Here is a 12,547-nt window from a genome sequence, read left to right on the forward strand (position 1 = left end):
TTAGTTTTGTCCCTCTGTTTTCCCCGGGAAAACCCCCTGTTTACTGCTGGACCAGAACAAATACCATTCCATGGAAACCCATTGATATCTGTTACAATTCAGCAGTAGACAGCCGGTTTTCCTGGGGAAAGCAGTGGGGCAAAGAAACTCACTAAGATTTCTGGTCTTGTGCCTAGAAATCACGTGACAAACTAAAGTGTGGATGAGACCTAATGAGCAACAAGATGGCAAATTACCGTATTTTTCGTCCCATAGGACGCACCTGGTTTTTTGGGGGGGAAATAAAGGAAAAAATGTTTTCCAAAACCAGGTCAGGTCCCCGCTGTCCCCCGAGCTTGTGGGGCTGGCTGATGTCTGCCCGGCGCGAGGGGCGCTCTGCTTCAGGGCACGCTGCGTGCCAGGCTGCTATCTGCAGCGTGGGGAGCCCTGCGGGAACTCCCGCAGATCTCCCCACGCTGCGGATGTCTGCCCGGCGCAAGGGGCTCTCTGCTTCAGGGTGTCCCGCGTGCCGGGTGGCAGGCTGCTATCCGCAGCCTAGACAGCCCTGCAGGAACTCCCACAGGGCTGCCTAGGCTGCATATGTCTTCCTGAAGCACCGGGTGCTCTGCTTTTGGGGCGCCCGGCGCTCCGGGAAACAGGCTGCTATCCGCAGCCTGTGCAGCCCTGCGGGAACTCCTGCAGGGCTGCCTAGGCTGCGGATGTCTTCCTGAAGCCTGGAGAGCGAGAGGGGTCGGTGTGTACCGACCCGTCTCGTTCTCCAAGCTTCAGCGAAAGCCTGCATTCGCCCCATAGGACGCACCCAGATTTCCCCTTCATTTTTGGAGGGGAAAAAGTGCGTCCTATGGGGCAAAAAATACGGTATGTTCAGTGTAGGTGTAAAATGATGCTCATATCTCACCCTTTTAGAATATACGGCATACAGTTCTAGTTGCCTCATCTCAAAAGGAGGTAAGGAAGTAGAAAATATAGGCTAAAAGATCAGGGAATTAAGAACACATTTTGTATGAGAGAAGGCTAATGTATTTGGGGGTTTTTAATTGCGGGGGAAGACAACTGAGAGGCAACACAATAGAGGTTGACTGAATTATGGAATAGGTTGTGTGAAGAAAGGGAAGAAGAAGAAGTAGTTTGCAATAATAGGAAGTCCAGTGGGGAGGGGGCGAATCTGGTGGGATGATCATGTTTGTACATGCGTTGGCCAAATCATCTGCATAAACAGAGAGGAAAGAAAAAAATATTATGCAAAGAGCTTCTGAGAACTGAAAGCCAAATATATATGTCATTGTTTGCAAGGAAACATCTTTTAGTTTTAAAAAAATCAGACAACCATTGTTGAAAATAAGCCATGGGAAACTGTTTTCATGCTGATGATCTGAAACTGCTGTGCAATCATACACATGTGGTGCTTTTGTTTTGGCAGAGAGGTTTATAGGGTGGTCATGTTGCCGATTATCAGGAACATAGTTTCCAGGTGCCAAAATGTACTTGTAAATATTGGTTAATATTTTATACAACGATTTGAAGAGTGAAGATGTGACATTAATTCTGCACACTTTTCTTATGCAAATAGCAGTAAGTCTGAGTTGGTCCCAGGACTGTGGGGCAAATAAGAAGGGGGAGTTTGACTCCACACTATAGCACCACATTTATAAGCACAGGTCCGGGCTTTCCAGGTCCAAGCGGTTGCTTTTTTGTCTCAGTGAAAACCTACATTTTACTGCTGAATTGGAGCGAACAGCAGTCAGGCTTTCCACAGGACACTTGCCTGCCCTAAGTAATTGCTAGACAAGTTGCTAGACGAAGCTTCAGGTAAATGAAAGAACAGGGGTGAAAATCAAGGACATCACAAATATAAGCTTAGAAAATTAAGCCCAACATTTTCAGCTATAAACTAAGGTTGGCATAGATCTTCCATTGGTTTTAGGGAAGAAGAAAGCAACCAAGAGGTTGGTCTGCTTCCATTTTTCGGAAGTCATGGTGCATGTGTGATGGAGTATTAAGTCCTCCTCCTAAGTACAAACTTTTATGATCTCTCTCCCCCCCCCCCACTCACTCATAAACAGCTGGAGAACTATATCCAGGATAGTGTGAGAATGGAAACATCTGACAACCACATCAGTGCTGTGCAGAATCACACAGCGGCCATGTTGGAAATTGGCACCAGCCTTCTGAACCAAACGGCTGAGCAGACTCGCAAGCTCACTGATGTAGAGATGCAGGTAAGCTGGGCTGCTATTTAGGGAAGGCAGAGCAGAGAACTCTGAACCCTCCTTTTCTCTACTTCAGATCACTTGTGATTATTTTTTCAGGAGCCTTTGTATTTCTTGCCAACGTGGATTCTACAGGCAAGCAGTTGTTACAGACAATTAAATGGGCCATGGAGGTTGGTCCATTAGGGAAAATGGGGCACTGCCCCACCAAGCTCAGTCTGCCTCCAGCCAGCCCCCCACCTCAACGCCCCCTTACTCACAACCAGTACGAGAGGTGACACTGGCTGGCTTCTTCCTCCTCAGTGCTGCCTTTGTGAAATTCAGCAAGGTGGATGATGTGGACAAAACCTGAATTAGTTGGCTCCACCTATAATTTGCTCTGGCTCTGCCTACTTTTTGCCTCTCTACTTCCCTCCCTCATTGTTGAGCTGCTTGTTTTTCCCTCTACTCTCACCAACCAGGTTTTCACCCAGACCTCGCGGCTAGAAATCCAAGTGCTGGAAAACTCCCTTTCTACCAACAAGCTTGAGAAACAGCTGCTGCTGCAGACTCAGGAGATCAGCAAACTTCAAGAGAGGAACAGGTCAGAGCTGTACTTGCTTTGTGCAGAACAAATCAAGGCAAAGTAACAGAATCCATGCATGTTTGTGTAATTTTACTCTGGTTGCAGAATTTTTGATGTCTAGCTGTCAGGCCTGGCCATGTCATGAGACACACTGAGCAACTTGCCTCAGGTGGCAGACTGGGATGGGCAGCAGCCTCTGCTGGACTGCCAGAATGAGCATGCCCCTTTGCCACTCACTGCTTGCCACCCAAGCTCCCATGATCAGCAGCTGCTTGGCAAGATACTGTTGAAACCTTGCAAGACTTATTAGCAGTGTCTGCAGTAAGTATCAGCTGATGACACTGTGAGGTGGGGTAGCAAGAGGGTCCTAGGTCGTCTCAGGTGAGAAAGAGCAGGCAAGTTAATATGGGAACAGGTGGTTCTTCAGCTATCTTGGTACCAAACCCCTGATCATGTATTTTGTATCTTTCGTAGATTGCTAACTACCTTGGGTACACTTTCTAAGACAGAAAGGTGGGGTATGAGTGTTTTAAAGGAAATAATACAATTAATATTGCTGGCCTGTATGTGGAGGATTCCCATTATCCTTTCCCTTCCCTAGCTTCCTAGAGAAGAAGGTCCTAGCTATGGAGGGGAAACGTGAGGAAGAGCTTCAAGGCCTCAGGTCTGAGAAACAGGAAATGCAGAGGTTGCTGTCCAAGCAGGTGGACCTCGTTGGGCATCTGGAACAGCGTCTGGGCGCTGCCCTGGTCAACAACACAGTCCTCCAGAAACAGCAGGCCTCCCTGGCAGAGACTGTGAAGCTCTTGATAGGCTTGGTGTCCCAGTGCAACCGTAAGTAACTGTTTTCCCTGAAGTGATTTTTTCCCCAGGGCAATCCTGCTCTACTTATTCAGTGCACTTTGGGGCTGGTGTCAAGGGCTGACATCTGGCCCACATCCCAGTAGGGAGCCTGTTGATGTGAGCTCCTGAGACCTGCTGCAGTGAGGAGGAGACTACCTGAAGGTGTGTGTGGGGGTGTTGCCCAAGGGCACAGCTGAATGCTTCTGTCTGCACTCCTAAGATCCCTGGGAATCATCCACTGCAGACAAACATCTACAAGGAGATGGCTTCCTATCTGGTTGGCCACTGTGAGAGCAGGATACTGAATGAAATGGGCCATTGGCCTGATCCAGCAGGGTTTTTCTTATGTTTTTAACTTTCTGAGTCTATGCCTACAAAAATGCATGCATGGACATTGCACAGATTGAAGACGGCTATACTGAAAGCACCTCTTTGTCTGACTCTTGCAGACATTTCTCACGTCCGCCCAGAAGAGCAGAAGACATTCAAGGACTGTGCAGCTGCATACAAATCAGGGTTCACCGCCAGTGGCATCTACACACTGCAGTTCCCCAACACTACGGCCACCGCAAAAGTGAGTGCAGGCATCAGGGCCTAGACCCACTAAGAATGGGGGCCCTGTGGCCCACCAGATGTTGCCGGACTCTCAACTCCCATCAGCATCACCAACAGTCAGGGATGATGGAAGTTGTAGTCCAGCAACATCTAGAGGAACATCTAGGAAGTGGGTGGTGGATTGTGTTAAGGGATGCTCTGTTACTCCTTTGCACCTATAGATGGACAGTTCCAGGCAAAGATGCAGAGTCCCTCTTAGGAAGAATTGTGTGCACACACCTCTGAATTCCCTAGAATGTAGAAATCCTCCCTCCCTCCTGAAGCTCACTTTCCCACAGCACTTTTCTCCACATATCCTCCCTCTTAAAAAACAACAACACAACAACAACCAACCCCCAGGGCTCTGAAACTGGAAGTGAACCTGCACCTGAGAAACTCACAATCTGTGGGTTCTTTGTCCAGCTCTGAATATGAGGTGTTAATGGATGGTGCAGAATTGGAAGAGTTGTTGTCCCTTAGGGCACAGCTGAGGAACCTCAGGCCCAGCTGCAGCTTCTGGACATTTGTGAAGTTTCCCTTCCATTAATGTACTGCACTCCTTGCAGGTCCTCTGCGACATGGAGACCAGTGGAGGCGGCTGGACTGTAATCCAGCACAGGACGGATGGTTCTGTCGACTTTCAGCGCACCTGGAAGGAGTATAAACAGGTAAGGAAGCAGGTGGGCAGAGTAGTTTATCTCTTTTAAGGACCAGAGATGTACTTGAATTTTTTTTTTTTAAAGTTTTAAATCTAGCAGAGGCAGGTTCACTTAATTGCTTATGCCTGTGGCAGTTGCTGATACGATCCTGTGCTCTTCCTTATGTCCATGACAAAACCTATTCCAGCACCTATTGCACAGAGAACGAGTCAGACTCCAATGCAGTGAAACCACCTGCACAACTTCTGCAACTACTTTTTTATGTCAGCTCCAATTGTGCAACTAATTTGTATACCAGATCTGTCTTTTCCCCTTTGAAGTGTCTCCTCCAATTTACTATGCTTATGGCAGCCATCAACATTTCTCATTGTCTTTCAAGTCCTGTCCACTGCTGGCCAGCCAGGGGTGTGTGGGTGTGTCTGTGTGGGTGTGTGGGTGTGTTCCAGCATAGTGGGGTAAGTGGTCATAAATCTCAGTGGGACTTGCCTAGGGCAGCTTTGTAAATAAATTGGTGTTCAAATGGGCCTTCTTCCATTTCTCTTTGAAACTGTTTGAAGTGTGACTCTACTACTCCCAGTGAATGGGCAGCAGCAGAGCAAGCCGATCAAGTGCCTGGGGCAGTGTACGTCCAGGGGTGGGGTGAGCCGAGGCAGGATGTTCCACGGGGCCTCCGAGGAGCCTGCCTGCCTCCTCCCACTCAGGTGCCCTACAGCCAGCGTGCATAAGCCACTGCGTCTCTCCCAGGAAAGACAGATGGTTTGGGTGCACTGCAGGCCCTGCAGTGGGTGCCGCCCGGCATTTTGTCACCCCCCTCAATGGTGACACCCGGGGCGACCCGCCCCCCACTGCACCCCCCTTCCTCCGCCCCTGGATGGGTAGTTCAGACAACCGTATACATGTAAAGGATCTCTCATATGAAAATGTTGGGGCCAGCAGGCAGGGATCGGTAGAGGGGGCTGAAAGCAGAGTTATTTGGATGATGATGAGTAAAATGAAAGTAATATTAAAAATAGGCTAGCCAACACAAAATGACAAATGAAGGTAATAGACAGGACAAAAGGGTAAGAAAAACCCTTTAACGGATAGAAAACCACATTGCCATCCTCAAAATTTGTAAAAAAAAAAAAAATCACAATGGAACAAACAACCCACCCACCCACCAACTCCAGGTCTAAACTATTAAAGTCTAAACTATTAAAATACCAAAAGAATGAGTGGGCCTTTCAAGTTGAGGCAAGTTGTGAAGGAGAAAATAAATTACAGCAAGGTGTAATTGCATAAGGTGAACCGAAGAAAAAACTTTGTTTGTTGAGAATACTGGTGCAGCAAGACCCTGGTGGGGCACTTACCTTAAGTTTTACAATTAGTTCTGGGGGGGGGGGGGGAATTGAAGTGATTTGCAGAAATGTCACATTTCTCATTTACTAGCAAGGGTCATTTGCGAGTAGAATGAGAAATGAGCCGATTTTGCACTCGGAAATTCTGAAAGTGAGTGAAATTAAATTTTCCTGCAAGTTCAAACCCTAGTAAGGAGTAGGCTAGTTTCTCACAGAAAATGAGAAGAATAGAACCTGTACGTTTTGCTTCATATCTCAGGTTCTACAAATGCTAGAAACTATTTAAAAAGAAGCAGAGGCAGATTGCAAGTGGTGGCTTCTATCATTAGTAACTACCAAATGGAAACTTCTTGTTTGTTTTGGAGGAACATTTGGTCCTCTGAATCCCTACCTGCAATTTGAAGTGGTACAGTCCTGACACAGGTTCACCACCTTAGTAGAAGCCAACCAGGTTGATTACCAGCTGAGATTCGCCCCCCCTCCCCGCAATCTCTGCCATACCAGACCAGGCGGGCTCTGTAGCCTCGGTTGAGCCTTCATGTGGTTCATTTGTGAACTGCTTTCCCTAAAATATCTCTAAGCAATTTCAAAGTAAAAGCATGAATAAAAACAGTCTAAGAGGTGAGACAGCCTTCTGTAACTTCTGTGATGTGCTGTATCAGGACTCTATTAATCTGTGCCTCCTCTGACATTTCTGTGTTTTTCTTGCAGGGCTTTGGGTCCCCACCTGGAGAGCATTGGCTGGGCAATGATTTCATCCACTTACTCACCACACAAACTTCCTACTACCTTCATGTCAAACTCCAGGACTGGGAAAACAATGAGGCCTATGCCTTGTATGACCACTTCCATGTAGGGCCTGAGGAGCATAACTACCGGTGAGGAGCTTATTTCCTTGTGGTGCTAAAATAAGCACCTTATTCAGGCAGAGAACATGCTCCATGGCTGCTGACTGGCCCTAGTCCATGAAGGTCAGTTGAAATTTCAGGCCTAGCACCACCACTAGTCCTACTCAGGAAGTGCTCTGGAAAGGTCCAGCCCTGAATCCTACCAAACTTGCTGGACTCCAATTTAAAAATAAAACACAATTTTAAAAACCTCTTGGTGTTATTTCTTGGCGCTAGAACACCAGATTTTGTGTTTCAGCCCTCCAACCAAATAAAATATACACAAATGCGCATATTAGGGGCAAGTGCATTTTATTCAAAACTGTATTTTTAAAAAAAGTTTATATTAGGTGAAATTTGCACTTAAGATGCTGGTGAATTTTCATGTGGACTAAAATACTAATAATTGCAAACTGTTAAGGAACTGCAGAGAACTGAATTAAGATTGGGGGAAATGAGAAACTGAAACTGTCCCGATTCGTCCATCCCTAGTCACATCTAATTTGGCCCTAAAACCACAGTGTAGGACTAAGAAAGAGGTTGGGATAAGGGTTTGGGCACACCTTACTAAATGGTCTGCTCTGGACCAAAAGCATTCAGCTCTGTTAACACTGATTTAGAACTACTGAGAGCTGCTGGTAGCCATGCAAGTGCATGACCTCAGGTAGGAAAGAGATCTTCCTGGATTGCAGGAAAACAGGGATACACATAGTACAGAGATAAACAAAACGAGGAAACCGCTTGCTTATGAGACTGATGGCACAGCCCTACCACATTCAGACTTTTTGAAATAAACATTTCACCTAAGGCCAAGCAAGTATACCTTGCTTCATATTTCAGAGGAGAGGCAACCAACAGAGCATTGTAGCTGACAATGGTACGTTCCCCCTTTTGCCCCTGCAGGCTTTATGTCGGGAGATACAGTGGCACAGCTGGTCGCACGAGCAGCCTTAGTCCCTCAGGGACAGACTTCAGCACCAAGGACGTCGACAACGACCACTGTGCATGCAGGTGTGCACAGATGGCAGGTGGAGGTAATGAGCAGAAGGGGAGGGGAAGTGTGTGCCACACAACTCCTATATTGTGTTGCAAATTCATATGCCTCAGAGCACAGGTGACCAATCTGCTTGGAAAGAGTGACTTGGGGGGGGGGTTGCTTCAGGGTTTATGGGCAGAGTACCCCAAGGTTCCCTGTTCTTTCTCTTTTTCCTCCTCCCTCTGTCTCCAGGCTGGTGGTTTGACGCTTGTGGACCCTCCAACTTAAATGGCATTTATTACCCACCCAGCCCTGCCATGAACAGGTACAACGGCATGAAGTGGCACTACTGGAAAGGCCCCAGCCATAGTCTGAAGGTGACCACCATGATGATCCGCCCTGTGGATTTCAGAGAGGAATAAGAGGAGCTCGCCATGTGGCTGAGATGGTTAGGCTCCAGCAAGATCAACTGAAACTCAAATGCAGCGATGTGTCTCTGTGCAAACTTGTGCAATCTCTAAGGGGGAACTATGGGTGGGTGTACTTTCTGGGAGTCAAAGAACATCACTGTACTTGATATTGGTGGCCACAGGGGGCACTAACCACAGAAGAAGCACAAGGTATATATCCCAGATGCATCCTTGCCTGTCCTGTGTATATAAGGAACTCCTTTAAAGTCCAGAATCCTGAGGCTGAAAATGGCTTGACTTTTAACAGGAGGCCTGGGGAGGGTGTGTGTAAGAGAAAGCATTTATGGCTTGAAAACATTCAGGTGCTGCAGGAAGAGCTGAGCTAGACTTTCTGGAGTCAGGCAGAAACCTCTTCTGCGCTCTCTGTGGCTCCTGGTTTACACCTCCGTGAGCAGGGTAAATTCGGATAATATGTCCATGTGTACTTAATAATTCAGTTTGGAGGACAATGCACTCACTGTTTTGTGTGCCTTTAACGGTAAGTTTGAACCTTTCTTACAAACCTTTCTTACAAACTTGCCCCATGGCTGGTAGATTTCTCAACCATCCCTTAGTGTTCTATGCAAAATGTTATTGACTCTCGCTGGCAGATGAAGGCAGAAGTTGAAGCGTTTAATTTTTTGTTACTCCACACTTAACTCTGTTGTGAATTGTGTGCTGATGTGTGAGTGAGTATGCACACGTATGTAATCTAACAAACAACAAAACAGTGCTAGATTCAAGTGGATTCTGCAGCCTAAGAAGCTAAGAACATAAGAAGGGCTTTGCTGCCTGAGACTGAAGGTCCATCAAGTGCACCAGCCTGTTTCATACAGTGGCCACCTCGGGAACCTGGCAGGCAGGGTGTGAAGGCAGAAGCCCCCTCCTTTTGCTGTATTCCAGCATGTGATCCTCTTGGCTATATCGCCTCTGGAGTCATATAGCTATGCTCTTTAGTCATTGATAGCCTTCTCCCTTATGAATCTGTCTTGTCTCCTTTGCCATGAATTTAATTCTGTGTTATGCGAAGAAGTTTTTTTGGGGGGTTGCCTCCCCGCAATCTATTCTTGCCACATTCTGTCTCATCTCAGAAGCTAAGCAGGCCCAGACAGTGCCCAGATGGGGAGGATCACTTGAGAGTCCTGAGTAATATAGAGATATATTCTCTGTTCACTTTCTTCAAAGCATGCCTAATCTTATAAATATTATGTCCTCTTTTAGAACTCCCCCACCAACAACAACTATAAGCCCCAAATTCTGCAAACTTTCCTTTTTGGGAAAGAGCCCCAGTTTAGATCACGATAGCTGTCCTTTTCTGCACCAGTTCTCCTCTACAAAGGGGTGATCAGAATTGTGGCCAAACTACCTTACATCAAACCATTGTGATACTCAGCATTTGATTTTTCCTTCAGCTGCAAAAATAAAATTAAAATGTAAAAATGTGCCTGAGAACCATCATCTGCAATTCAGATGAAAGAAGATATTGGTGCTAAGGTTTCACCATCAAATGCTGAATAGCTTGCGGCAATAACTCTTGATTGAGATATCTGCACCCGTTCAGACTTGTAAATGTTTATAAAAAGAAAGCCATCCAGCTCAGAGACATTAGAAGCTGGAGAGAACTTCTGGGTATACAGAATGGCCTCTGGTTGAAGGATAATACATATTCTTTTGTAAACTGCTTATGAGTTTTCTGTTGAGTAAGTGGTATATAATTTTTGTTAAATGAAATAGGAAAAAATTATAACTTCTACCCCTCAAAAATTATCTTGGCACTTCTGTAGCAGAGGAAATATTGCTTAGAAATCTCTGCACCCTCCACATTCCCACAACTACCACCTTTCCCAGGGTCTGGTATGAATTAAAAGAACAAGTCATTGTTAAAGGCAGAAGCTGGTATGTCACACTAAATCAGGGGTGGATAATCCCTAGTTTTGAGGACCTGATCGGAACCCAAGCAAATCTTGCTGCCTTGTCCTCCAGACCCAACCAATTTAGCTCACTGCTGCAAAACAAATAATGGTTTGAAGTAGACACAGTAGCATTGGGGTGGGGAGAGCCCAGGGTCCCGATAGGGATGCAAATCACCTTCTTTTGAGTCAAAGTAGTAAGATGGGGAGAAAACCAGAACCTGAACATACTGCCATCACCTCGTTGGACATGTCACTTTGACAGCCTAGCAGTCCCACCAGCTGCCACTGCCAAAGGCCTATCTGGTCCATCCAGGATGGTGCTAAGGATAAGAACAGACCAGTGAGAAAAATCACTATACTTCTACTGTACAGTGATTCCAGCCCCAAAGATTTCCATTTGTCCAAAGACTCATTATCACCTTGCTGTACAAAGGCCAATTGTTTGGGAAGCAACCACATGTCTGGAATCAAGTTTCAGCTCTATTAAAACTTCAGTGTATTGTAGAAGTTTGTTCCTATCTTAATTTCAATGCTTTTAAAAAAGAGAGATTTATTAGACCCAGTAAAGAGGGTGGAGGAATATAATGGAGGCCAATAAAAATGCTATCAGGTTAGAGATTTGGAGGTTCCTTTAATCTTCATCTGGCGACTAGCAGGCTTGGAGAAAGTATATACAGTATACAGTGATGGGGTTTGGTTTTTTGTGGTGGGGGAAATTGAGTTTGCAGTGTGACAATATGGTGTTAGACTGGTCTTAGACTGTATACTCTAGCTTAAAAGAAATATTTCCTAGCTAATCAGTATTTGATCACTAACCTGTTTTTATCTGCAGGTAGATATATTTTGGGTTGCATTTGCCTAGCTTCTACTCCTCTGAGTAGACATGTTGAAATTAGTGGGCATAAGTTAGTCATGTCCATTATTTTCAATGGATCTATTTTGAGTAGAACTTACGTTGGATACACCCTCTCGTTTGGTTCCGTGGCTTCTTTATGACTGTTGTCATGATTAATTTGGTACGCTGCCTTAATGTCAAATAGAGGGCAGATTTAAATAAATAAATAAAGTAGAATAAGATCAAGGTGGTTGTCTTTTCTTTGAAAGCCTATGTGAAGGTGTCTTTTCTGAGGCTCTGCGTGCAAGGAAGTGTAAGAATTGTGATGCTGAATCAGAGCAAAGTTCCATCTAGGGCTATAGCCCATCTTTGAAAGGAGCCAGCCAGAGGTCCCTGGGAGGATTATAAGCACAGCGTGATTGTGATGGAATCTCCTATTGTTTGTTCCCAACATCTGGTACTCATATGTACACTGCCTCCCAATATCCCTCGCTATCTTGGCTAAAAAGTTATCCATTCCTTCTTTAAAAAGCCACTTAATAGGCACCACAGACTCCTGTGGCAATTAATTGCATAGAACAAGGGGGGGTACCTGCGGCCCTCTCAATGCTGTCGGACTCCAACTCCCATCAGCCCCAGCCAGCAAGGTCACTTGGGTCAAGGATGGTGGGAGTTGTTGTCCAGCCACATCTGGAAAAGGTTCCCCAGCCTCCATAGAGTAATTGTGCACCATGTAGTTAGTTGTCTTTCCTTAACCTAGCGTGCTTCCTCAACCTTGAATCCCCAGATGTTGTTGGACTGCAACACCCATCATCCCTGACCCCTTGCCCTGCTAGCTAGAGATGATGGAGATGATGGAACATGCAGTCCAACAACATCTGGGGACCCCATGGTTGAGAAAGGCTGTTCTAGACTGTCACTATTTTGGGATGGGATTCAGTCCGGTTGTGCAATTATAGGTGATTGGGAGGCCTTGCACAACAAGCCCACTCCTCTTAAATATAAGGATTTCTGCAGCAAGGAAAGTCATAGAAAAATGCACTGGAAAGTGTGGAATCTAACCTCCATGGAAACAAACCAGGATACTGTAAGTGCTTTGGAATGGGTCATCTGAAAACTTCCCTAGTGTCTAGCATAAAATCACCATGATTCCATTCCACATCTGGTTTTGATTGAAAAACACTGTTATTGTATTATTATTAATAGGAACATTATAGTAGTTGTTACAGAATCTAGCTTTAAAAAAACAGTCCATCGCCAGTTTCTAGTTTACTGATCA

At 45.8% G+C, this 12,547-nt stretch overlaps 1 protein-coding gene and 1 long non-coding RNA gene across 3 annotated transcripts in view; one reads left to right on the plus strand and one right to left on the minus strand.

Moving 5' to 3' along the window:
- LOC128418817 (angiopoietin-2-like) overlaps nucleotides 1-9,038 on the plus strand; it is a 30,257-nt gene extending 21,219 nt beyond the window's left edge. For both annotated transcript variants that reach the window (XM_053398880.1, XM_053398879.1), the window contains 8 exons: nucleotides 2,064-2,219; nucleotides 2,672-2,793; nucleotides 3,377-3,609; nucleotides 4,068-4,192; nucleotides 4,779-4,880; nucleotides 6,920-7,086; nucleotides 7,999-8,129; nucleotides 8,324-9,038. In XM_053398880.1, coding sequence (XP_053254855.1) covers nucleotides 2,094-2,219; nucleotides 2,672-2,793; nucleotides 3,377-3,609; nucleotides 4,068-4,192; nucleotides 4,779-4,880; nucleotides 6,920-7,086; nucleotides 7,999-8,129; nucleotides 8,324-8,493 — 1,176 coding nt within the window. In that variant the 5' untranslated portion in view covers nucleotides 2,064-2,093 and the 3' untranslated portion in view covers nucleotides 8,494-9,038. The remainder of the gene's footprint in view (nucleotides 1-2,063; nucleotides 2,220-2,671; nucleotides 2,794-3,376; nucleotides 3,610-4,067; nucleotides 4,193-4,778; nucleotides 4,881-6,919; nucleotides 7,087-7,998; nucleotides 8,130-8,323) is intronic.
- The window catches only part of LOC128418820 (uncharacterized), a 52,234-nt gene that overhangs the window by 5,506 nt on the left and 34,181 nt on the right, over nucleotides 1-12,547 (minus strand). Inside the window, exon 3 of the long non-coding RNA XR_008331765.1 lies at nucleotides 4,614-4,861. This is a non-coding gene — a long non-coding RNA (uncharacterized LOC128418820). The remainder of the gene's footprint in view (nucleotides 1-4,613; nucleotides 4,862-12,547) is intronic.

This window comes from Podarcis raffonei, chromosome 8, assembly GCF_027172205.1.
Source record: "Podarcis raffonei isolate rPodRaf1 chromosome 8, rPodRaf1.pri, whole genome shotgun sequence".
NCBI lineage: Eukaryota > Metazoa > Chordata > Lepidosauria > Squamata > Lacertidae > Podarcis > Podarcis raffonei.